General features: G+C 46.9%; 4 protein-coding genes across 4 annotated transcripts; 2 read left to right on the top strand and 2 right to left on the bottom strand.

The window, feature by feature from the left end:
* Nucleotides 1-1,477: 1,477 nt before the first annotated feature.
* On the top strand, nucleotides 1,478-25,526 carry LOC111077300 (choline O-acetyltransferase; the record flags this gene model as incomplete). Its single annotated transcript, XM_022371550.2, has 8 exons — nucleotides 1,478-1,688; nucleotides 18,423-18,502; nucleotides 19,797-19,988; nucleotides 22,973-23,734; nucleotides 23,797-24,207; nucleotides 24,363-24,509; nucleotides 24,575-24,775; nucleotides 25,038-25,526. Coding segments are annotated over 8 exons (2,202 nt in total), but the record flags the coding sequence as incomplete, so codon positions are not given.
* LOC111073416 (vesicular acetylcholine transporter) lies at nucleotides 8,096-10,722 on the top strand. Its single transcript, XM_022365749.2, is given in 2 exon segments — nucleotides 8,096-9,305; nucleotides 9,307-10,722. Coding segments are annotated over 2 exon segments (1,746 nt in total). The 5' UTR covers nucleotides 8,096-8,453; the 3' UTR covers nucleotides 10,201-10,722.
* Nucleotides 20,064-20,982, bottom strand: LOC111073500 (peritrophin-55). Its single transcript, XM_022365868.2, has 2 exons — nucleotides 20,872-20,982; nucleotides 20,064-20,778 (listed from the first exon to the last, which is right to left on the bottom strand). Exons 1-2 carry the CDS (start codon nucleotides 20,879-20,881, stop codon nucleotides 20,123-20,125), a joined length of 666 nt encoding a protein of 221 aa, XP_022221560.1. The 5' UTR covers nucleotides 20,882-20,982; the 3' UTR covers nucleotides 20,064-20,122.
* LOC111073577 (peritrophin-55) lies at nucleotides 21,819-22,689 on the bottom strand. Its single transcript, XM_022365994.2, is given in 3 exon segments — nucleotides 21,819-22,130; nucleotides 22,132-22,541; nucleotides 22,603-22,689. Coding segments are annotated over 3 exon segments (636 nt in total). The 5' UTR covers nucleotides 22,610-22,689; the 3' UTR covers nucleotides 21,819-21,911.
* Nucleotides 25,527-26,471: the final 945 nt, after the last annotated feature.

Below are 26,471 nucleotides of genomic sequence, written 5' to 3' on the forward strand. Positions count from 1 at the left end.
AGAAGAATGAGACCAAAGCAGACAAAAGGTGCGTGGAAAAAAGGCAGCCAGCAACAAGACAGAGGAAAGAACTTTGTAATTTTTTTTCATCTGCCAATGAATATTAAATGTATGAGGTGTCTTATGGCGAATCGTAACACAAAAGTCTCTGCATAAGTGCGTGGCCTTTGAGCCGGGGAGCACAAGTTAAGTCTTGATAAATTGCAGAAAGTGCCTGTCAGATGATAAATGACAACGAAATTGGCAAATTGTGTGACAGTTGCTGCTGGTGTTGCCAAAAATATAACAAAGCCAGCGTGGATTTTAGCTGTAGAGGGTGGACACCTCTGCATTGCAGTCCTCGGCAGATATTAATCAGAAGTCCGATTCCGCTTCCGAGTCCATTGTTCGGGGCACTTGAGAGGAGTGAGCAAGAAATTGCCGTTTATTGTTTGGGCAATTGCTGGCATTAACAAAGAAATCGCCCGATTGTGCTGCTGAGAGTACGGCAAGGAAATGTTGTTGTAAAATAATTACATTGTGTGTGTGTTTGTTTTTGTGGGCCAAAGCAGAAAATCTAGCAACTCAAGTGAACACACCATCCATCCAGAGGCTCCCTCCCACCCAGCCCTGCCTGCCTTACATAAGACCCAAAATGTATGCTACGGAAAAACGGAAGCGAAGAACACGCATAGGAACCGAAGCAACTGCCCAGCCAAGCCAAGACAAGAAACGGAACGGAACATTAAAGAAAAGAAATGCGAAACACCTGAACCAGAGAAGAGAAGAGCAGAGCAGAGAAGACCAGAGCTAAGGAGAGTGGACAGACAGGTACGAATGTTTGAGAGAAATTGATTTTGGTCGCTTTGCGCGAATAGAAATTTATTCAAATGTGCTCAACTGGGCGAGAGTAATGTGCATGGGAACCATGGCCTGTCCGTGTGGCAGCTCCGCCAGAGCCCAGCCAATTGGTTGACTGCCCCTTGGAGGCGCATGCGTCGTATCCTGCGCCGTGGAAAGCTCACGTTTGTGAGCCAGGGGCAAACGGGCAGACGGTCTTCGGGCAGAGACGCCTCAGACATTCCAGGCTGAATACCGACAAAATAACGGTGTACGCAGAGAGCAGAGCAACCCGAGCAGAGCAGAGCTGAGAATAGCAGCAGCAGCAGCAGCGGCAGAGCCAGCGCCAGTGCCAGACAGAAGTTACCTTTGCTCCTGCCCGGACGATACAACGCACGTTGCTGCCTCCGTAGTCGTTGTCTGTCGTTGTCCTTTGGTGGTGCTGCCAGAGAGAGAGTTTTGCTTCTTTTTGTGTGTCTCCCCCCCGCCGCACGGTGTGGTAACGGTGAACGGGTAGAGTGTCAGTGTGTTCGGTGTGTGGATTGGCGCGCGTTTCCTTCGTTTCACTTACATAATAGCGCGCAATACGCAAATAGTTTTTGGCCCAAGAAGAGTCCTGATACCTTGGCAGAAAGTCGCGCGCGTTTGATTACCCCCCCATTCGAAAAGGATCCCAGTGCAAGGAGCGAACGTGGCGTCCAACGAGGGCAACAGCAGCGCCGCGGGCAGTGGCGCGGAGTCTGCCGCCCTGTTCTCCAAATTGCGTAGCTTCTCCATTGGCAGTGGGCCGAACTCGCCGCAGCGAGTTGTCTCCAATTTGCGCGGTTTCCTCACCCATCGCCTCAGCAATATCACACCGAGCGACACAGGTAAGCAGTGCCCGTCCATATCCATATCCACCCACTAGCCAGTAGCACCAGCAGCACCCTGCCCCACTTGCCACGGCGAACTTTTGCCATCTATTTCGAGTGCTTACATAATGTGAGACGCCTCTAAAAATGCATATAATTAAAATTAAACAACATCTCGCCAGGCAAACACTGCAGCAGAATAGTTCTCCGTGCAAGTGTTTCGTCCTCGTCCTCTCGTGCTCGTCATCGTCATCGTTATAGTCAAAAGCCTCCACCCCAGCGCTGTACTTTGCTATATTTATATATGTATGTATATTAGAGTTGTGCATACATACATATATATACCGTATAAGGTGTACATTTCTGTGCCTGGGGGTGTGTGTGTGTGTGTGTGTGCCTCGACACTTGCCACATTTCACAGGGTAGACACATTTTATTTATGGCCCCAAAAATGAGACTCGCTCGTAGGTTCGCTTTTTCACTGAATGAACGCAACGGAACAAGCGGGAATGGAACAGCAGTCACCGTTAGGCTGCCTACCCCGTGAGCTGCTACAGCGCCTGCCGTCTTATGTAACACGAACGAGGGCAAACCAGGTGCCATGTCCAAGCAAGAAACTCGCTTGGAACTAAATAGGGGAGTTGCTCTAAATGTTCTTAGTAGTTTTAGGTAGAACTTGTAATTAGTTATTGTCTTTTACTCAAGTTTCTGCTTGTTAATTGGGGTGCATCTTTGATAGAATATCAAAGCAAGTCCGTAAGCAACTTTTTCATTTCAAATCAAGAACTAAACACGAAAAGCGGATCACTTTTCGTAACTCAATAATAATTGTCTCCATAAAACATTTAAAATTAATTGAAGACTTAGGGCTAATGTGTCAGATATTTTTCGAACTTAACTAAATTTATCATAATGCTAAGAAAAAAATTACTTAAGCAATTAAACCTAAACCATGGTGCATACAAATCAAAGTTGAAGAAGAAAAAAAAGAAAACTGTTTTATCTCACTTCCTAAATTCCATAAAATTTGTTAGTCACATGAACAGAATTTAGATATTGGTGTCTTACATAAAATTTGAAATATTCTGTTCATGTGACTAACAAATTTTATGGAATTTAGGAAGTGAGATAAAATAGTTTTCTTTAATTAAAGCCAGCCATATTTTATTTGCCAAATCCTTTGCGCATACTTTTCACTGCAAAACTTCCTATTCTGATGGACTTTCTGGCTCCTGCTGTTAGCCTAAAACCCATCAATAGCTTTGGACCAGGCAAACGACTTCACGATCTTTGCGGGCTGCGGATTGGTGTAAAACATTCTTGCGGCCAGCAATTGACAAACAATTAGGCAGGAAAGGCAAGCAGATTTCGTTATTAGATTGCGCAGACTAATCAAATTTGTGTCGGTTGTCCCATTAAATCATTACAAGTCTCGTCTTCGCTCGGTCTAGTTCGAGTTCATCAATGTGAAGACACCATCAGCCATCGACCATGCGACCATGCCACACGCCACCTGCCACAGCGAAGAAGAATTTTCTGTGGTACTGCGGCTGCTGCATAATGAAGGCAATAAATATAAATTTCACACACAAACATAGGACGCCACGACACGAATACAAACAAGAGAGCGCCGTTGTCATTAGATTGTTTGCCTTGTAGACGCGTTTGTAGCGCTGATGTGTTCATAGCGGTTTCATGTCAAAACAAAGGGGGCGCACCAACCACTGCCACATCCCCCAGTCTACCACAGCCTCCGATTCAGATCCAGATTCAGAGCCAGAGCCAGCCTCAGCCCCAGCTCCTGCTGCAGACCCAGCCACCGCCTGAGGGGATGGAAACGCCAGAAACAAAGGCTGGCAGGAAGGTAGCTCGTAATAAGCTAAACGAGAAACAAGTAACGCATTTGTCTTGATGCTGTCTGATAAAAGTGTGCCCGGACACGGACCGGGACCCCGAACAGGCCTTCTTGAGGGTTGCGAACATTGAGCCATCAGAAGCAGAAATGGGGGGACTGTTAAGGGCAGGGTGGGACACGGAACAGGAGCAGGAGTAGCGACATCAAAAGTCGTAAACCGGGCGCTGATGGTGTTGTTGATTGCTCCGCATTTGCACGGCTACAAATGGTTACATTTTCTAGATTCTGAATGCTGGATATTCTGCACTTCGATGCTTGAAATTAGCAATTTGATAGAGGGGGCAGACTCTACTATTAATCAAAAACTATATATAAAATACACGGCCAAAACTTGTAGATCCTTCGTAAATTAACTGTCGAATGGGAAATGTCTTGGTCCAGAATAAAGGTAATTTATTTTCTCGGTACATACAAAGAGCCATCAATGCTCCAGGTCCAAGTAATTTATGTGCAAATCAATTTGTAATCCGAGGCTCGTGGCTGACCACGTCCAGGAGGGTTGGGAGGCTTTGTCGAGGGCGAAGAAAATTGCACATGTGTGCGAAAAAGACACGGACATTAGACACGCACTCGCACTCGAATTTGGGGAGAAAAGAACATTTGAGAGTCACTCCCCATTATTATAGACAACTGCCATTGTGCGTAGGGCACCTCCCGGATCCGCCCAGTTAATGTTTTGATTTATAGGCAGCCCCAGCCCCACGATGCTCATACGCCCCGTGGTCCCCAGCAGAGCCCATCAGAGCCAACCCAAAATGGCGCCTCAGCGCTGCCTTTTGTTTTGCTTTGTTTTCTCCTCTGCATTTGCCATGAATATACGAGCAAGTTTGAAATGGATCCTCGGGCTAAGTGGCTGCTGGTCCGCTGGGAGTTGATAAAAGCACATCAGCATCGGAGCACTAGAGCAGCAATAAAAGCAGCAGCCATCCTGTGAAGAGGGTTGCGGACACATTTCCTCTATACCGGAGAGACATTTTTGTGGACCTTAAAATGGTCTTTTCCGTTTTCGGCTGCGAAACTTTTGCAATTAACAAATCCGCTGGCCTCAGGCTTAGTTAACCCAGTTGAAAGGGGGAAATCGATACAAGCCAAGACAGTTAAACTTGAAACAGAAATGTCACCAAGAAACTAACACTGGGCAGTCGAAAGGGGGTTAAGGCTGCAAGTAAATCGATCCAGAGCGTAGCGGCACAAGGTGAGGTGGCGCCTCATTAGCTGGCCACAGTTCATTAGATACAATTGGGACTGGGTTCTGGGCCACAAATATGCGCACACGCCTCAGCGCATAATCCAAAGAGCAGCAAAGGTTCAGCTGGAGCTTTCGAGCAGACAATCGAACAGAGAATGGTCTGGTAAACTCTTGTATCACACTGCCCCCGTCGCCGCACCAGACCCAGAAGTGTGGCTATAACAGAACTTTGCCGCATCAACCCTTCGCAAGGCCGCCCACTTGAACAAAGCTGCTTACAACACTTGCGGGGAGTTTTACAAGCCCCGTCAAAGCAGGGTGGGGGGTTCTGCTTTGGGTTGCTAGGTGGTTTGGTGGGTTGGGGGGAGGTCGAACACTTGTGAGGATTTTCCGCTGCCTTTTGTCAAGTGGCAGGCGGCGTGTGAAATGCGGCTTACCATAAATATTATGATATATTTTTTTTGCTGTTTATTTAAGCAAGCACACACCGCACCCCGCACCCTACAGTCCCCTCAAATATCAGCAGATGATATTTCTTTAGATTATTAATTTTAATGATATACGGACAGGTGGTTAGGTGAGGGGGGTGGTGGCTATACATAAAACATAATATCTGTTGCCCTGGCAAAGCTCCCAAAATTTCTGCCATTTTTCGTGCCATCTCATTGTGAATGCAAACAGCCTCGACAGGAGCAGGTCGGCGGCGGCGGGCCCAGAATGTTTGCTATATTGTATCGCATTTTTTTATGTCTTACCCTTCAGGAAAATGAAATTTTATTTTACGCTGATTACCTCGTCAGACAGACGACGGCGGCACACCCACACCCACACCCCCACCCCATCCAGCCATCTATCCACGCCCCCGCAGCGAAGCAAAAGAAAAAAATTGAATGTAATTTCATTCCCCTTTTTGCCGCTGGAAAAGCAAACAACCCAAACGGAGCTGGAGCGGTTGTTGGTGTCTTCCTGTGGAGAATATGTATGTATGGGCCGGAGCAGGCTGCGAATTTTCCCATGGCAACGAGAACAGAAAGCGGCAAAAGTCGAGGATCATCTTGGAGATGAAGTGGGCGAAACTCTAAGCCTCTGAATGCTAAGAATTTCCTTCACTTGATTTGCACAAAATCCCATTTTGGAGCTAGCGAAAGTGCACTTTTGTTGTCTGGCAGCAGTAGATTGAATTTCCATTCAGGCTGCCATTCAAAGTTCGCAGCGATGACTGGCACTGGCTCCCACTCACTCAGCTCAGCTCATCTTAAAGCTGCCTGAATAATTCATGTGGAGACAGACTTCTCTGGTCGGAGCACCTGTAGTCGGAAGCAGGTCGAGCCCCAGGCGGTACATTTATAATGGGGCCATGCAGCAGAAACTAAAGTTGCCTGCCTCATGCGCTGCCATAATTCACTGCGGTGGAAGCTGCATAAAATATGAACGCTCTGCCGACTAATTGAGCCAGTCGGAAGCTGCTCCTGCTCCTGGGGTAGCGTTGCCGCATGAAAACATGAAACGGAAACCAAATAGTGCCACAGCACAGCGTGCCCCCACAGTATGAGTATAATGAAGGCAGAGGGAAACATAAACTCAATGTTCTGGGCTGGGAAATTCGTCAGCTGTCCGCGAGCCCCTTTGCCAGACAGAGCGGAAAAATCAATAAAATTATAAAAGCGTAAATATATTCGTAAATTATGCTGCGTGTGTGCTTATACCCGTAATGTTGCACGGCATTTCCCTTAGATATATGTATTTTGAATGGTGTTGTTACAATCAACATGTAGGCACACGTTTCTGCACTTGACTCGAGCCGCTGCAGCCGGGCGCGGCGAACAACCCCTGATTGAGATAAAAGCTCGCCAGCCAGCCTCCCCAACCCACAGGGTCAAGTGCGGCCACCCACCTGGCCCAGGCCTCACAGTACTCACTCAGTTCTCCCTTTCCCATTCCCATTCCCATTATGGTAGTTAGGGGAAGCTCAAAAATTAAAGTCTCTGGCAAAAAAGTCTCGCACACTCACACAGCCACAGAACATAATTGACTCACGGACATCACGGGGGCTGTTAGTATCCCTGTACATGTGGGGTGTATGTGTGTGTGTGTGTGTGTGTAGCCGCCCTCGATCAAGGCAGGACCCAAGGCTGATGTGGCGGCTGGGGGACACTGGCAGGGCATATACACGAACGTGGTCATGAAAATTTAATGATAAAACGAAATGTTTTTGTTACGTCTCGCGCCCGATGAGGGGGCGGCTCTGCTCTAGGTAGGGGCAGGAGAAGGTGGCTAGAGTGTGAGAGGGGGGATGGTAGTCATATTTATACCCTGCACACGTCGCATTTTCATGTTTTCCGATTTTGGGGGTGGATACAAGGTACATAAATGTTGAAATTGGATCAGCATTGATAGCGCCAGCACAGCAGCGAACGAAGAATCTTTAAAGGCGTGAATCCAAAATGATGGAAAGCAGACTCAACGCACTTTTCCTGGAAAAATAAGTCTGTAGCCTGTATGGGTTCGTTTTTTTGTGTTCCTCTTTGCTGCAGTTCATGTTTGGGTCCTTGCGTGCGGGTCGAGTGAACCGACCTTTTTGTGTGTGGCAAAAGCAATAATTATAATTACAGCAGAGCGTAGGCTTTGGGCTTCAATGAGTACAACCACGTGGCCGTAAGGGTCCTCCACTCCACTTCAATCCACTCCGTTCCACTCCACTTGGGCTGTGGGGTGGGGGCGGACGGGGGACAGACTCCATTTGAATGAATGGCCACATTTGAAGCGAATTTTACCGCACAATCCAATTAAAATAATTGCTTGATTATTATGCTCGCCGGCGGCGGCATATTCCATGACTTAATTGTAGAATTTACTTACTTTTTGTTCGGTATTTGTTTTATGATTGAAATGTGTGTCACTCGAAATGAAAAGAAAAGAAAAACTAATCTAATGTAATGAAAAACCATTCGAATGCTGTGCGCGCGCCCATGCCACAAAGAACTAATCCTAAATCCTAACAATACAATTTCTGTTCACCAGCAGGCAGCCTTTTGCAACACAGAAACAACATTTCAATCATAAAAGCAATCGAATTACTAAAAATAAATACTAATCCTTGTTAGCGGGAGGATGGGAGCGAGCGAGCGAGCGAGCGAGCGCGAAGAGAAGGATTATTATGCAATAATTAATGAGAAAAGAAAAGACTAACGAAATCTTGTTTCTGTGTCGTTAAAGGTTGTTCACTGGCATGCCCACAACTCGTACAACTACAACTACAACAACCACACGAAAACATGTAAAAAAAAACACCACAGCAACAGCAACAACTACAAACAACAACAACAACAACTATAAACCACCTCAAAGCAAAAGCACAAGCAAAAGCAAAGGCAAAAAGTGAGAGGGCAAAGGCAATTAGCGCAACGGAAACGGAAGCAGCCATATTTGTAGCCAGTGCTAAGCAATTTCCGGCTGTGACCATGAATTTGACAGGCCACGAGCACCAATAAAGCAGTGCAAAGCGAGCAGTGCAAAGCGAGCAGTGCAAGCAAGCAGCGTGAAAGTGCAGCAGAGAGAGAGAGACGGCAACTTTGAGTACAAAACGGCAAACAGGAAACAGCGAAACAGGAAACAGGAAGGAGACACAGAGAAGAACAACCCATAATACACCCTCAGAGATTAAGTAAGAGCTAGCAATATGGCCTCCTCATTCCAAATACCTGTTATCAATCTGGAGCTGCGCGAGGTGAAGGAGATCGTGTGGGAGAAGATCCAGGAGCCGGTGAACCAGCGTCGCCTCATTCTGGTCATCGTGTCCATAGCCCTGCTGCTGGACAACATGCTGTACATGGTGATAGTGCCCATCATACCCGACTATCTGCGCGAGATCAGCAACTTCGACGAGGGCCCCACGCCACCCCCGCTGCGGGACAATGTGACCGGCCTGATTATACCCGTGCATCACGACCACCATGGCCAGGACTCGGCCACGGGCATACTGTTCGCCTCCAAGGCCATCGTCCAGCTGATGGTGAACCCGTTCTCGGGCGGGCTGATCGATAAGATCGGCTACGACCTGCCCATGATGATTGGCCTCACCATCATGTTCTTCTCGACGGCCGTCTTCGCCTGCGGCAGAAGCTACAGCGTGCTGTTCTTCGCACGCTCGCTGCAGGGCGCCGGCTCGGCCTTTGCGGACACAGCGGGCTTGGCCATGATCGCCGATCGCTTTACCGAAGAGAATGAGAGATCGCAGGCGCTGGGCATTGCGCTGGCGTTCATTAGCTTTGGCTGTCTGGTGGCGCCACCCTTTGGCGGGGCACTGTACCAGTTTGCCGGCAAGGAGGTGCCTTTCCTGATTTTGGCCTTCGTCTGCGCACTCGACGGCCTGATGCTGCTGCTGGTGATGAAGCCCCTGAAGGAGCAGATCAGACAGAGCAAGGAGGTGCAGGACCAGGTCATACCCATCTGGCGCCTCCTCATGGATCCGTACATTGCTGTGTGTGCCGGAGCACTCACCATGTCGAATGTGGCACTCGCCTTCCTGGAGCCCGACCATTTCGCTGTGGATGGAGGACAACATGACCACGGAGAACTGGAAGATCGGCATGGTCTGGCTGCCGGCCTTCTTTCCGCACGTGCTGGGCGTGATAATCACGGTGAAGATGGCCCGCAAGTATCCGCAACACCAGTGGCTGATGGCTGCCGGCGGCCTGGCACTCGAGGGCTTATCCTGCTTCATCATACCCTTCTGCACCGGCTACAAGATGCTGATGCTGCCCATCTGCGTCATCTGCTTCGGCATCGCGCTCATCGACACTGCCCTGCTGCCGATGCTCGGCTACCTGGTGGACGTGCGCTACGTGTCCGTCTACGGCAGCATCTACGCCATCGCGGACATCTCATACTCGATCGCCTACGCCGTTGGCCCGATCATCGCCGGCGGCGTCGTGGAGGCCATTGGATTCACTGCCCTCAACTTCATGATCGCCTTCTCCAACCTGGCCTATGTGCCCGTGCTGCGCAAGCTGCGCAACATCTACGACTTCAAGCCGTTCGAGAACGAGGCCAACATCCTGATGCAGGATCCGCCCAACAAGGAGTATCAGACCTACGTCATGCACGACCAGAAGCCGGTCGAGGGCGAGGTCAAGAATCATCTGGAGTACGGCCAGCAGTATCAGCAGGAGCAGGAGACCAATCTCGACGATCAGCAGTACGAGTACCAGCAGCAGCAGCAGCAAAACCAGCAGGGATACCAGCAGACGGGTGGCTATCAGCAGGATCAGGGCTACCAGCCCGGTTATCAGGAGCAGGGCGGCAGCTACGCCCAGCAGGGACAGCAGCCTCGAGTGGCCAATCCCTTCCAGCAGCAACAGCAGCAGCAGCAGTCGCAGAGCAGAGGTCCAGGCGCACCGGCGAATCCCTTCAGACAAGGATTTTAAACTGTTGTCTGAGACAAAGCCTAGATCTATAGTACGTTAATTCATGTTCATTTGTACAGCTCTGTGGGCAGTGCTTGCACACAGTTCTCGTTGGTTATTTGGTTTGTTTATTTGTTGAACCCACTACGTATATAATTCTACACAGACACAGACATACCTACATAATATATACATATAGAGGCAAGTGGTACGTACACTATAACAAGCATTGACATGCAGATAGTTAATACAGCAGCTAGTTAATGCCATGCACCGCCGCACCAACGTTTTGTATTATACACGAAGTTGAATCAACTACATACACATACATCTGCGTATATTGTATGTAGGTGGTAGCAGCAGCTATATAGAGCGGCCCGATCGGGACGCCTATGCCCTATACTCAGTACTCAAGCAGCCGTTTTCGTGTCTATCAGTCAGTGAAGCTAGAGAAACCAAAGTCAGTCATAGTTAGGTATAATGATAGAAGGGATCATCCCCATATATCAAATATATATATCAGATATTATATACACACATACACATACACACCACACACACATATATATATATATATATAAATATATATTGTATTTGTATACAACGTAGTTTGTAAGCGGCTTAGCTGGACCCGGACCACTCTCACCCAAGTGCCGCCGTCCTACAGGCAATGGCATCCATATCGCAGACATATCACAAGATGCACAAAAAAAAATGGAAATCCTAACACCCCCAGCCGCAGAACAAGAGGAACTCTTTCGGTTGCCATTGTGGCGGACCTGGGGCCCGAGAGTGGATTCGTGACCAGATAAACCATATTATTTTCGATTTAACCGGACGCAGAGGAGAATGTGAATTTGAGTTATGTGTTTCACAACATAAGACACAACCAAGGTAACGATACATATCAGAGTCTCGATGGCTCGCCTGTTAAAATTACCAAAAGTGATATTACTTATTGCTACTAGTCTACATATTATACATACATATATCTTATCATATCGATAACATACACAACACAACCCTACTTTTAGGTCGTACATAGACTGTACATATAACTTATACAACAACAGAAAACAAAACCCCAAACCGAAACCGAAACCGAAGAAATCAATTTGAAATTATTCAAAGTTTCATAGTTACCTACCAATCAATTATTATTTGCTTGTTGAACTCTATGGGCAATGCGGCGGTTCCCCTGAGTCCCCGATCAGGGGACTTGGACTGCCGCCATACATAGTAGATCATCTATAGCATAGCATAAATGTGTGTACCTTGTCTATAAGATAAAGATAAACGAAAAGCTATACCTAAAACTTAAAACCTAAAGATAAACGATTATTGTATGCCTACTCGTATAATGCGCGTACAAAATATTTGATTCATTTCGATGGCACCACTTTTTTGAAGGCAGTTTACTGTCCCTATATTATACACCTTTTAGCGGAATCTTAGGATCTGATCTACTCATATGCATACATACAGAGAGATATATGGTATATATGTAACGATAAGCAAACTGATCTTTTATATACACCTATATATAGTATGCATACGTATTTATGTACATTTCTCTCAGATGTGTTCTAGTCAGCGATTACAATTACGTACGTATGTATATCTCAGACTTTCTATATCGGTGCACATATCAGTGGAAAATTGCCATTTTGGAACTGCTATCGGAAAATATATACAAACAAATATACAAACATACATATGTATCTTATGAATTACAAGAGCAATTGGTTAAATCAGCTTGCCTGCATACATACATAGATATAGCATATAGAAAAAAATACTCGTATACATGTGAAATGCACTGATTTTTACTAAAGAACTATTATGAATTATGTTCAAGAATTATTGGGAAGAAAAAAGTTCTAATTCGGATATGAAAATCATTTAATGTTATTATTTTATATCATTAAATTTATCTATCAAGTCCCACATTTTTCACATGTAGTTTATAAATGTTCAAACTTTTTGGTTGATTTTTGTATGTGTTAATAAAATGTTAAATATTTTTTAATAATTAAAAAAAAACAAAACAAGAAGATCTGAAATATTTTTATATTTTATATGCATTATTTGTGAGAATCTTGTCTTGAGATTTATTTGTATGTATTTATTAAAGTAACTTAAATATTTTCAAGAGAATTTATTTAACAGCGTTTTTCTTAGAAATTCCTTTAAAAAATTGTCATAATTTTCAATGATTTTACAGAGCAAAAAAACACACACACACAATTCGAATATACTATGTATACACAGTTCTACATATTTACAGAAACTGTAGAAATACTCTTAACTATAAAAATGAATTAAACTCATGAAAAAATCTCCCATCAAAAGTATCAATTAAAAGGAAGGACAAAGGAAGAGGTGATGAATAGAGAGTTAAAGCAAATTAACATATTTATATATACATATACATATATGATGAATAGAAAAACAGTAATTAAAATAGTCAATAAAGAATATAGAATTATGTACCATATTATCAATAGAATGTTTGTTTAAGTAGCTAACAAATAGAATTTTAAATGCGAGTAACCATATAAATATTTAACATAAACACAAATGTAATACCCAAAAGCAATATTTCTGAAAGATGTCTGAAAAATCATCATAAAACATCATTAGCCATGGACATGTAGGGTATTGTATTCCCTGAAATCTTTGTTCAATTCTCTTTCAAAAACTTTCAATGAACTTTACATGTGTACTTGGCTGCATATAAAATAGACAGATGTCGGACAGAGGGCATAATGTATATGAAGAATCTTCCAACTTGGGTTTACAAATATTTCTAAAAGCTAATAATAACCATCACATCATAGTGTAGTCAACCCAGTACTCCTGGGTACCTGGGTTAGGGTCAGAGTAGGTCGATAGTGCCGGAAAATGTGTAATAACTTGCAGAAAGAGTAAGAAGAGCGTCAGGAGTGCATCAACTGCAATGCGTTGCAAGCATATAAATATAAATATATATAAATACGAGTATAAATTAATAAATATGTATGATAAAATAGTATATGATTATATGCAAATGAATATAAAAAGCGATAGAAGTTAATTGAATTGAATGGTTATACTCTGCGTATTACAAGTGTTAAATGTTCAATGGCATTATATAAATTATATGAATTAAATAAATGATACACACAACACTGTGCGCTATTCATAATTAATGACTAAAACAAACTAAAACAAAACATAAATATCTAAAGCAAAAAAAAATACTATACGATATAGGTACTTATATATGTATATTCTTTTGGGGCAGCAAAATCAGTTCGTAGCACAGAAAGATAATTTATATTTTTTCGTATATGCATAACAAATGCCTCTCGACAGTTTCTATGTGTTGTGTGAAAGTTTAGAAAATTTTTAATGTATCCCTTAGATGAAATGGAAAGACAAAGACCCACAGTTCAGTTTCGTATTGTATATAAGACATATATCGTTAGTTTCGAAATGTAATTTTTGGTCAAAGTCAAAGTCAAAATGTATCAAAGTACATAAATACTCGTACAAAATCGTATACTCGTACTTGTGCGACTTTGCAGTTTTGTTTCGGCTAATGTTATAGACGTTTCTGTTATATATTTAAACAATAATTATAATTATTATTATAAACAGTGGACAAACTATTATACCAAATAAGTAAGCGGAAGACAACAACTCTTACTCTTACTCTAACTCTAACAAGTATCGAAAATCCCAGTTCTGTAACGTTGCTGTTCAATTTCCAAGTCTATCCATCTATATTCTATACGTAATTATGTTTGTATCAGATGGGTATATCGACAGACCTTAACTACTATCCCCCCCCCCCCCAAAACTAAATGAAAACTAAATGCTATGCATATCAAAACGAAAAGCGAATCAATGAACGAATTAATGAGCGAACAAAATAGCTAGAGCATACAATATTTTCAGAAATGGAATACCATACCCCCAAAAGTCTCCTCTATAAGCAAATGTATACAGGATGGTATAGAGGCAGGCACTGGTTCGGATTGCCGACCCTCAAATATCCTTGAAGTTCGGTTCAAGTCACTGACAAGTCTGAAAAGTGCTTTTGGCTGGACATTTCAAGGACATTTCTAATCAAATACAAATACAGTTACCACTCACACATTCGGCATTGGTCTATGAATTTGTGGCCGTATTTGAACAGCATCCAATGAGATTTTCTATGGGCAGTGCTTCGGGCCAAAGACAAATGTTATGAATTGTGAATTGAACCAACAGCAACTACTCGTATAACCGAATGTATAAGCACTGGCAAGAGCTATAAAGGAACGATATTGAATAATTACAGAGCGACACACACAAACACACAAACACAGACAAACACACAAAGACACACATACACACACACTCAAACAAAAACAAAAACAAACATGTACTATTGAAATATAATTGTTAACCATGGAAAAAAGTGTCTTTCAATGGCGACAGAGACGCAAACTGACAGCTGTAGCTCATCCGATCTATTAACAATTAATGCAATTAATTAGCTAATGAATAGCACAGGGATGAGCATGTCCAGTTCAGGGTGGATAAAAATCGAGCCACATTGTACACATCAATTCGAGCAAAGGTTGAAGGAAGGTGGAGCGAAAACTTTTGCATGATTCTCCCTGTTTTGTGGGGGGAGGGGGGTCTGGGGATATTGTGTGCGTGCCCTGGGGCCAGAGATTCGTGTGGAAAATGATTTTATGTTTGCAATTTCCATTAGCAACTTTGGGCTGCGTCACGAACAGCAAACACGTGGAGGCTGGGCAGGCTGGGACAAAAAGTTTCTGTCATTTTTCTGGGGAGGATTTGGCTTCAGGGCGAGCGCCTGGCGCCCAAACCACAGCCACAGCCACAGACAGAGGTTAATCAGCTGAATCCTCCGATGTGTGCTGTGTGTGTGTGTGTGTGTATCTTTTGGAAACTACAGAAGCTAAGCCGCAAACAGGGCACCAAGTCAATGCAGTGGCAGCCCTGCTCCCAATTCCGGCCACAATTGTTTCAGCCACAATACGTTAGAAATTTGCGCTTTCCGCTTGTTTCAATTCGAACAATTACAAAAATCTCCTCAATGCCTCAATGCCTCAATGCGGCAGTTAATTTGAGTTTGGCGCACAAAAGTATGCCAGGCATTTGCCAGCAACTGAAACGGAAAATAAAGCCAAGCGAAGACAGACCCCGGCCAGGCCAGGCCACAAAAGAGCAACGAAGTACGGAAAGTACAGCAGCCGCTAAGACCGTAAAGGATTTACGGCTCAATTGTGATGTGCGTGCGAAGGGGCGACAGGCCCACCCTTGCAACGGAATAAAGCCCTTTACGAGCAGCCAAAACGAAACGAACAAAGGAGCAAAAACTCATTCATTCATTCATTCATCCATTCATGGCCTGGCTTCGACAATGTTATGACCCTCTGCGAGCATACCAGCCCAGGAACCCTGCATCCCAGGACCCCGGCCTGGTACCAGCACCAATACTGCGGTGGGGGTCACAGCTTGTTCCGCTGGTGTTTTATGTAGTCGCAACGTGTCGCGTGGGCGAAGCGGCGTCCCCTCGCCTCGTTTGTGTACGGGATTTGTTTTGCCTTTTTAAATTCTTCTCCTTCATTTGCTTCGGTTAGCAGCTCCATCCCATGCCTTGCCATGCCATGCCATACCATTCCCGGCTACGTTCTAATGAGCTACGGTCTTGGGGTTGACTGTTGCTAAATTGGAATCATGCCAGCAGAAACATTATTTTTCATTGGGATTACATTTTTATCGCATTGTCTGACAGGCGGCAGCAGTTGCCTGTCGAGGCGCAGGAGAAATGGGAATGTGGCAGGGGGGGCTGGTGGCTGTGGGCTGGGGCGGAATGCTATGATTTCGAGCGTGATTTTTGCAGCTTAATAATGAGCCGCTCGGTTTACTGACGCGTTTTATTGGAGCGCCATTTAAGGAAGAGGCGTGTTGGACATAAGCCCCCGCTTTGTGACTGGCAATGTGTGAATTGTTATCCCCATCTCCCCCCATCGGCCCGTAATCATAATGCATCGATCTGTTGCCGCAAAAGTTATGGGGCCCCGGTCCAAATCGAATCATGATTTGCCACAAAAAACTGACAGGAATCGAACAAATTGAAGCTGACACAAAAGGGGAGCGATGCCTGGGGGTGGGTTGTGTTCTTGGATCCGGAACTGTGCTCCGTCTGCCTTTGTAATGGTGCATGAATATCTGATTAGCCGTCTGTCGCTCTAATCAGCAATGCCGGCCATCAATCAATCAATCAATCAATTGGAAAAGTGTCGCCGCCAATGCACATAATTGAAGGTGACACACCGCGCTGCTTGCCTGGGCCTGCAGCCGCCCAATCCTAATGGAAAATGTTTTAAATTGCAGCCTGTCAGCGGCAGCAAAAAGTGTCAGATAGGTGGACACACCCAGGCCAGGACTGGGAGCCGGCTGTGCAGGTAATTGCCACGCAAAGAAAACGCCAGCAGATAACATTTATAAGTCGGAACATGCCCAAGTCGGGGCCCGTAAACTTTATAATTAAAATCTATAGTTATGCATCAGGCGAAGGCAACTTTTTGAGTAATTAATATTTTCTCTATTAAAAGGAAAATATTAGCCAGATCTCCCGAAGGGTAATCAACCCCAAACCAGAGCTTTAATTACTTAATTTGAATTCCTCTGCGCCGCTTCATGCTAACACAATTTATTACAATTTGCAGAGACGTCGGCACGGGCTGGTTACGGGCTGGTTACGGGCTGGTTACGGCCTGGTTTGTGGTTGGTGCTGCCTGTTGTTCCAGCAATGGCAACAATGGAGCGGACGGACGCTCAAATTGCTGCCACGTGACTCCATTGTGTGATTACCTCCGCCAGCTAGTTGGCTGTGCTGGGGGGGGCATCTTTAGCGAGATAATGAAAAAAGGATAATAAATTGCATTAAATTTGACATCGTTGTGGGGGCGACGCGTGCCATGGCGTAGGAGTGGGAGGGAATGGGCCAATCCACTCGTTTTCCTTTCATCCCGATATTGTCATAGAACGACTTTTATTAATAACATTATGATTGTCCTCGAAAGGTGGGTGCGTGCAGAGTCAGCCTGAGAGCGGGCAATGTCATTCTACTCCTCCTCAGAGCTCACAACGGAAGTGCTTCAAACGGAAAGCGGTCAAGTGCTCAGTATATGGCGCTTCCTTGCTTCCCTCTCAAGTGACGACCATTTTTGATTAGATTTTGATTGGATACCCGCAGAACGTAGAGCGCCAAGGTATGCTGCACTCGCATGTAATCGGAAGAAGGAAGCGTTTCCAATAACTGATATTTATGGTTTAAAATGAGCTGGAAACATAGTAGCCTCTCCGTTTTCCGTGTACACAAATAAGTACGTGGAGAATAAAGTATTTTGTATCCAGTTCTCATTTGTATTTGGCAGTGACAATAATCGTAAATCGTGCCGCAGCCTCAGCTCAGCCTCGGGGCCATGCGAACTAATGCCGGAAATTTGCTGCTCTGCTCGCTAGTCGGCCGGGTCGTTGGCGGGGGCGGGGCGGGGGCGGGGCGGAATGGCAGCCGGAAGTGCTTATACAGTTGAGTTACATCAATGACAGTCGAAAGTTTTATGGGGTAAATCAAGACGGACGGCTAAAAGGAAATGGACGAGGGTTTAAGCTCGAGAGTTTTCAGTTTCCTCTGACCAGTTTTATTGCATTTCGTGAGCGGATGCCTGGCCCAGACAATAAATGGCAAACTTGCACGAATCATGGTCTGAATCGTGTGTGTTTCTCGTATGTTCCTGAGTTGCTGTGTGGGGTGGGGGAGTGGGGGAGTAATTTGAACTTGAGATAAAGTGAAACCAAATCAAGGGTTGGGTTCCACAGTTTTGTGGAATTTCTCCAATGCTCCAAACTCAATGGTGTCGCATGGGCGATACGTCTTGGTCTACACCGATGCCTGTCATTCAATAGCCGATAGCATTGGGCACATTTTTGGGATATAACCAGCTAAACGGCGGCGTAGTCACTTGAGATTTGTGACAGTGATCAACTAGCTTTTCGGTATCGGTATCGGTGTGGTGGTCTCGGTCTCTGGTGTACTGCTGCCAACGATTACTAAATGTGACACCCTCAAAGCGACACCCTCAACAATGAAATTACACAACAATTAAATTTGTTGTTCAACAAGCGCTTAATCAACGATCGACTTGTGTTTTTTGTTTTCTTTGTTCTTCCAGGATGGAGAGACTCGATTCTGTCGATTCCCAAGAAATGGCTCTCCACGGCCGAGTCCGTAGACGAATTTGGATTCCCTGACGTGAGTAAAATTGATTAAACAAATTCCCATTTCCCTACCCTTCCCCTGCTTTTTTTTTCTCTGTTTTTTTTCTTTTTCTTTTGCTTTGTTTGGCTCAAATATTTGCCCAAAGGCTGAACATGCCCGCTACTCGTACTTGAATAATTCAAAGACCAAATTCGAACGCACACAGACACAGATACACACGCAGACAGACAGACAAACAGACAGACAGACTAATCCTGTTTGTTATAATTACAAATGCAAATAACAAGCGCTTTTGTACGTCCCCAGTCCGTGGGGGAACAGGCAAAGGGGCAAAGGCAAAGGCAACCCGGTGGCTGCCTGGCAACGCAACCTGCCAGCCAACAACTTGGGCAAACAAAACCTGCCAGCCCGACCCCGAACCCTAACCCTAACCCAAGCCCCACCCCCAACCTCTCACACTCACCTGACAAAAAGCACAGCAGCCGTAGCAACCCCCAAAAAACAGAGATTGTAAAGCGTTAAAGCCATTGGGGAGTGGGGGGGGATGACTCGCCTGACAAAGGCGAGTGACAGGATATGCAGGAGCAGGAGCAGTTCCAGTCGCTTCCTTTGAAAACTGAGCACCGGGATGCTCGGAGAGTCAACAACAACACAAAAAGTGACACTTTTTCAACGTTTCGACTGTTTTTTGTTAAGTGGCAAATTGTGTTTTCCAACACCAGCTAGTACCAACCCAAGGTTGGGTTTCCCCATCCCCATTTACCCGAATTTCTCCGAATTTTCGCCGAATGTGCTGCAACAGATTCATGGAAATCGATTGGAATGCAGGCACCGGCACGGGCACCCCCCACAGCGACTGTGGTATTTCAAGTGCAGAACTCTCAATTAAGTTCTCCGAGGGAGTTCAGGGGTGGATGGATGGATACATACTAGGAAATGAAAAGAAAGAAATTTCAAGCACTCAAGCACCGGCGGCGGGGGCGGTGGCTGCTGCGAGGGGGCGGACAATGTCAGATTCGTGCCAATGCCATTTTCTTTCCCTTCGTTTTTGTGTGATTTGCAATTGAGTTCCCTCGGGGATTAAGTTTCTGCGTTGCCGCTGGCAGGAGCTGGAAACTTTCTATTTGGAGCTCGATAATGTCATGCATACAAATGAGGAAAATGACGGAGGAAATGTCGAAGGAAATGGGGGAAAACGCAAAATCCAGAGTGCCAAGTGCTTGAGATGACACGAAACGAAATGAAATGAAATGAAATTTGCAGCCGATGGGCCAGCGAAACCCTAACTTTGCCCATTGAGAACCCTTTTGCCCTTTGTCCATTGCAGACTCTACCCAAGATACCCGTCCCACCGCTGGAGGAAACGATGGCCGACTATGTGCGCGCCCTGGAGCCCATTACGACGCCGGCGCAGCTGGAGCGGACCAAGGAGCTGATCAGGCAGTTTACGGCACCGCAGGGCCTCGGTGGACGCCTGCATCAGTATCTGCTGGACAAGCGCGATGTCGACGATAACTGGGTAAGATTGTGTGTTGCCATTGTGTTGGATCATTGTTCTGCGAACACTTTATTCAGGATAGGTATATCTGTATATCTGTATATCTGTACTATGCATGCAGAGATGCGGATGTACTGAACTGATTTACGTTTGATTTACTTGCGGCCTGTTGGGGCTTCGGTGATGGTTGGGGGAGTGACTTCGATGTTCGGGGCAGTGGGCACGGGCGTAACCGGACTGGGCACATTGCTCTCACCGGGGGAGGGAGGCTGGGGAACGAAAACGGTGCTGCCTGCAGGTGAATCGCCGGCCTGGGTTGTGCTGCTGGGTGCCTCAGTGGGTGGCTCTGGAATAGCTGAGGTGGTGCTTTTGCTGGTGGTGGGTGCCGCAGTTGTTACTGTTGTTGATCCTGTCGTAGCTGTTACTGTGGCCGTAGTATTGGTCACACCGGAGGTAGTTGCAGTATTGGTGGTCGGCGGTGCGGCAGTGGTCCCCTCCGGTGTGGTGGACCCAATGTCCACGCATGTGGGCTTGAAGGGCAGTGTAGAGCACTGTGCGGAGGGCAGATACGAGTCGCAGGGTGCGCAGTTCTGCTTCACGTAGCTGAAGAAGTTACCGCTGAGACAGGGCGTCAGCGTGCCATTGCTGCCCGCTGTGTTGCACTGGTAGTAGGTCGAGGCATTGGCGTAGTTGGGCAGCTTAATCCCGGCCGTCGGGCAGCTGACAGGCTCGATCTTCTGCGCGTACTCTGGCGTTCTGTCGCACGTACTCTGGGCATTGACAGCCACGATGGCGGCCAGCACGAAGATCACTTTTGAAATGGAGCAGACGAATGGGATATTAATTTGTGGCTGCGTTCTTGGCGAATCCTGTATCCTGTGGAGGCGACCTGTTTGTTGCTTACCTGTTTTCATGTTGCTGCTGATTTTGGGGTTCGGTTGGGTTCGGTTCGACTGACTCGCTCCTAACTCGGCTAACTGATCACTGATGCATTCCCAAGCGCTGGCAAAGCCTTTTTATGCCACCGAATCGAGCATGTTAGACATTTGTAATCAGCCCGCTGCTAGATTAATTCATGTCTTGTCGGGCGTGGCGTGGCGGTGCGAAATTAAAATCAGAAATGCCAAACGCCGAACGAAATAATTGAACCGAAATGCGCCTTAGAACTCTCGCCTCTCTCGCTCTCTCCTTCTGTAAGTTTGGGTAATCTTCAAACACCCAAGCGAAGATAACAAATGGCGGAAACTACTCGATACTCGAGACTCTGTCCCTGACTCCAATTGCCAGCTCTAGCAGCATGACAATTAGCATGACTGCGGAAGATCATCTACGCGTATGGGTGTTGCGGTGCTGCGGTGCTGCGGTGTGGAGCTGCTGGGCTGCTGGCCTCCCATGGCAATGACTTCATGGCATTTCTGCCGAATTGAAATTCTTGGCACTTTATCTTTGGCACGCAGATAACAGAATCGTTTCACGCTGGGAATCACATTGGGCTCTCATCATTTAAAATTTGAATGCTTCAGTGGCAGCAGATTCCGGATGTCTCCACTGAACCATTGAACCAATTAAAGGTTCTCAATTCCACCTACGAGCCTTTGTTGGCTTTGTCCCTAGCTGGGCCTGGCGCTCCACCATTTGTTATTTATTTTATTTTATTTTATTTCTGTTTCACTTTACATTATCGGAAACAAATGTCAGTTGGGTGTTCCGAAAATAACAAGAAATCGCAATCAATTAAAATGTTGACTCCCCGCCACGATAAGGCAGCACTCGGCTGACAGTGGTGCCTGTCATTTCTGTCGATTCCCTTCCTCTTCCCATTCCCCCACAGAAAATGTACTTTCAAGCTGGTTGCAGGTGGATATTTAATTACTTTCTTTTATTGCTATTTGCTATTTTGAGTTGTGAATGGATTTCCGCTTGCTGTAACGATGGTTCGGACGCTTAGGCAGTCGCTGTCTTCTTCTGTGCCTTGCTGGGTGGTGTGGGCTTCTTGGCGGCCTTCGATGGGATGGGAGCCACTGGCTTCTTGGCCGCAGCGACGGGCTTCTTGGCGGGCACTGGTACGACGGGTTTCTTGGCGCCACTGACCTTGTGGGGCATGGGCACGGGCTTGGCGGCGGACTCCACAACTGGTGGCTCGGGTGCTGGGGTCGGGGGAATTCGGGTGCAGCACAACAGCCTCCTCCTCGGGCTGGTGCTCGTGGTGCTCGTGGTGTTCGTGGTGCTCGGCAGTCTCATGCTGCTCGAACAGGCTGGGAGCGGCAGCCATCACTGGCGGTGCGTCCTCCACGACGGTCATTGTGATGGGAGCTGCCGTGGGCAGGACATCGATTGGCGGCGCTGGGATGTAGTGGGCGGGAGAGGCGCACTGCTGCAGCACAAAGGTGAATACCTCGCCGGGCGGGCAGTGGATGGTCAGCTGGCTGCCGTAGACGCCCTGGCACACAAAGTACTCGGAGTTGCTGTGGTAGCTGGGCCAGCGGATGCCGATCTCGCCGCGGGCGCACTGCAGCTTGTAGCTGACATGGGCCTGTGCCACGGCAGCCAGGCAGAGCAGAGTCAGGGCAAATACTGCAAGCAACGGAATGGGGTTTAAGGTGTTCTACAATGCGATGACGAAGACGAGTCCTACCTTTCATGTTGTGGGGCTGGGCTGGCTTGGTTGGGGTGTGGTATCCGTGAATGATGTGGGGAGCTCTGGTACTGGTGCTGCTGCTGCTGCTGCTGCTGGTACTGATTTCTGATCGCACCAGTTGCCATTATTTATAGTGCTGCGCATCTCGTTGCGTATCAGTCGATCGATCTCTGCACGGAATGCCAGATAAGGTCTCTGATTCGGGTCTGATAGAAGGCTGATTCTGGCTGCCACACCCACGGCCCCCGAATTTCGGGGCCTAATTGAATTTGTGTCGAACATGAAGCGGAAATGGCTCCAATAATATCGTTTCCATGTTACACCCACTACACCCACTTCTCCCATGCCCGTACCCATGCCCATGCAGGCCTACTACTACTGGCTCAATGACATGTACATGAATGTGCGCATTCCCTTGCCGATCAACTCGAATCCTGGCATGGTGTTCCCGCCGCGCTGCTTCAAGACCGTCCACGATGTGGCCCACTTTGCTGCCCGGCTGCTCGACGGCATTTTGGCGCACAAGGAAATGCTGGACAGCGGCGAGCTGCCACTGGAGCGGACCGCCTCGCGTGAGAAGAACCAGCCGCTGTGCATGGCCCAGTACTATCGCCTGTTGGGCTCCTGTCGCCGGCCCGGCGTCGAGCGCGACTCCCAGTACCTGCCGTCGCGCGAGCGAACCACCGACGAGGATCGCCATGTGGTTGTCATTTGCCGCAATCAAATGTACTGCGTGGTGCTGCAGGCCTCCGACCGGGGCAAGCTGTCCGAGAGCGAGATCGCCTCCCAGATCCTCTACGTGCTGAGCGATGCTCCCTGTCTGCCGGCGAAGCCAGTGCCCGTTGGCCTGCTCACCGCCGAGCCGCGGACACGCTGGGCTCGGGATCGCGAGGCTCTGCAGTCGGATGAGCGCAATCAGCGCAATCTGGAGCTGATTGAGACGGCCCTGGTGGTGCTGTGCCTGGACGAGCCACTGGCCGGCAACTTCAATGCACGCGGCTTCAGCGGAGCCACGCCCACCATGCACAGGGCCGGGGACCGCGACGAGACGAACATGGCCCACGAGATGATCCACGGCGGTGGCAGTGACTACAACTCGGGCAATCGCTGGTTCGACAAGACAATGCAGGTGAGTTTTCGCTCGGGTTCCACATGGGAAGGGTTAACATTTGTCTCCTCTGCTGCCCGCAGCTGATCATCTGCACCGACGGCAGCTGGGGCCTGTGCTACGAGCACTCCACATCGGAGGGCATTGCCGTGGTGCAGTTGCTGGAGAAGATCTACAAGAACATTGTCGAGCATCCGGCCGAGGACAACGGCCTGCCGCAGCACCATCTGCCGCCGCCCGAGCGTCTCGAGTGGCATGTGAGTGGAGCGCAGCTGCAGCTGCGTTTCGGCCAGGCGGCCAAAAGCGTGGACAAGGCCATCGATGATCTGGACTTTTATGTGTACCGCTATCGGGGCTATGGCAAGACGTTCATCAAGTCGTGCCAGGTCAGTCCGGACGTGTACATTCAGCTGGCCCTGCAGCTGGCGCACTACAAGCTCTATGGCCGTCTGGTGGCCACCTACGAGAGTGCATCCACCAGGCGATTCTTGCATGTGAGTTGCACACCACCCACCCCACCCCACCACTTTTTATTTCTGCCATTATCAGTGGAAGAAGTGGAAGAGGTGGAGACAAATCTTAAATAAATTTCGGATTATTTTTTAATAATTATTTGCCATTATTTGCCATCCATCCGTGTGATCAACAGGGACGCGTGGACTGCATTCGAGCGGCCAGTACGGAGGCACTGGAATGGGCCAAGGCCATGTGCCAGGGTGAGGGCGCCAATGTGACGCTGGAGAGCGATCGCGAGGACGAGGAAGAGTCGCGCAAGGTCACGTTTAGCATTTACAGTGTGGGTATTCGAGTGGCTGCCATCCCATCCAAGCGATCGTCTAGTTGAACTTTTGTCAATTACAGAAGGATCATCTGCGGGAGCTGTTCCGCTGCGCCGTGGCCCGCCAGACGGAGGTGATGGTCAAGAACATTCTGGGCAGCGGCATCGACATACCGCTGCTGGGACTGCGTGAGGCCAGTATGGAGGTCACCGGCGAACTGCACGAACTGTTCACGGACGAGTCCTACAGTATCTCGCAGTGCTTCTTGCTCTCCACCAGTCAGGTAGTCAAATGCAGCTAACAGCACCCGCACCTGCACCCGCACCCGCACCTTTCACTCTCTCACCTCTGTTTGCACCACTTAATCAATTCTTGCACCACAATCCACCACCACTACAGCACAGCACAGCACAGCACAGCACAGCATAGCACAGCACTCACCCGCTGCACAAGTACGTATCAGCTAGTCAGCTAGAATCAAGGCTAAGAGGCTAAGAGTCGCCCCATTGCCCCATGTTAATGCTGCTGCTCGTCCTCGTCCACAGGTTGCCTGCAGCACGGACAGTTTTATGGGCTATGGACCGGTGACGCCACGTGGCTACGGCTGCTCCTACAATCCGCAGCCCGAGCAGATTGTCTTCTGTGTGTCAGCATTCTACTCGTGCGAGGACACGAGCGCCTCCCGGTATGCCAAGTCGCTGCAGGACTCGCTGGACATCATGCGGGATCTGTTGCAGAATTAAAAAGGGAGCGCGAAGGAACGAAGGGAATATAAATATATATATATATATATACACCATATACATATCAGTAAATGTACCTTAGCAAATTAGCGAACGAAACTAAATGTAAATCTGTGGTTAACTGGCGTCTGCGACCGCCTCCTCCTGGCGTTTCATTTGTGACCAAATCACCACCAAGCGAAGCCACCCAACGAGCGGGTTGGGTCCGAACGAAATCGAAAACTAATGTCAATCATTATAGTATCATGTTGCAAGCCATTGCCCCTCTCCATCCCCATCCCCATCACCTAACCTACTGACAGTAGAAAGTACTCCTCGTAGATGGTCACCAGAGCCACTCTAGTCAATTAAATGTTTTAGAGCAATTTTATGCGCGTCAAATCGTTAACGCTGTTATCTGAGTGTGTTAATAATACATATATGCAATATAATCGTAAATATGAATATGCATTAACCAAAACTAAATTAGCCGAGCTTAGCCCCCTCCCCTTGTTTACAAAAGCAATCTAAGCAGTTTGGCCATGCCGCCCACAAGTATGCAATACTTTCGTTACGTTGCGTTGAGTTCTATTCAAATAAAATACTAAAAAAAACAAAAGGGAAAGGAAAAAGAAAGTACTAGTACTAGTACTATGCTATGCTAGTAGCTGCAACTGTGCTCTATGCTTGTTACTGAAATTTCGTTGCTTGTTAAATTAAAACAATTATTATTACTCGTGTATGCATACATATCTAGCGAGCAAAATGGTATACTATACCCCGTAACTAAAGGCTTTTTGGAGGAATATATCTATATATACATATATACTATACATACATATCAGAGAAATACGAATGACGAAAAATATGTAGAGAGAAATCATTGTACGCGTATAGACTTGAGACGTAACAATACATATCAATAAATTTACATATGCCGCCCCAGTACGGGTGTGGAGAAGGAAAAGAAAGGAAAGAAATACGTGGAAAAGGAAATTATATACCATATATAGAATATACATATATATGTTTGTCTGTTTGAAATGTTAGTGACACGTGTGTTTTGTTAGTGATTACGATCGCTATCAATCAATATTCTATACAACAAAAACAATACATATATACGTATGTTATTTACATGAGAAACTATATATATAAATGGAAAAAAAAACTGTTAGAGGACAACCAGATACTACTTATAGTTGTGTATGTGTATATCAAACTAGTTGCTGTGTTCATTGTTGCTACTTATATATT

The sequence above is a fragment of the Drosophila obscura genome, unplaced genomic scaffold, assembly GCF_018151105.1.
Source record: "Drosophila obscura isolate BZ-5 IFL unplaced genomic scaffold, ASM1815110v1 contig_150, whole genome shotgun sequence".
NCBI lineage: Eukaryota > Metazoa > Arthropoda > Insecta > Diptera > Drosophilidae > Drosophila > Drosophila obscura.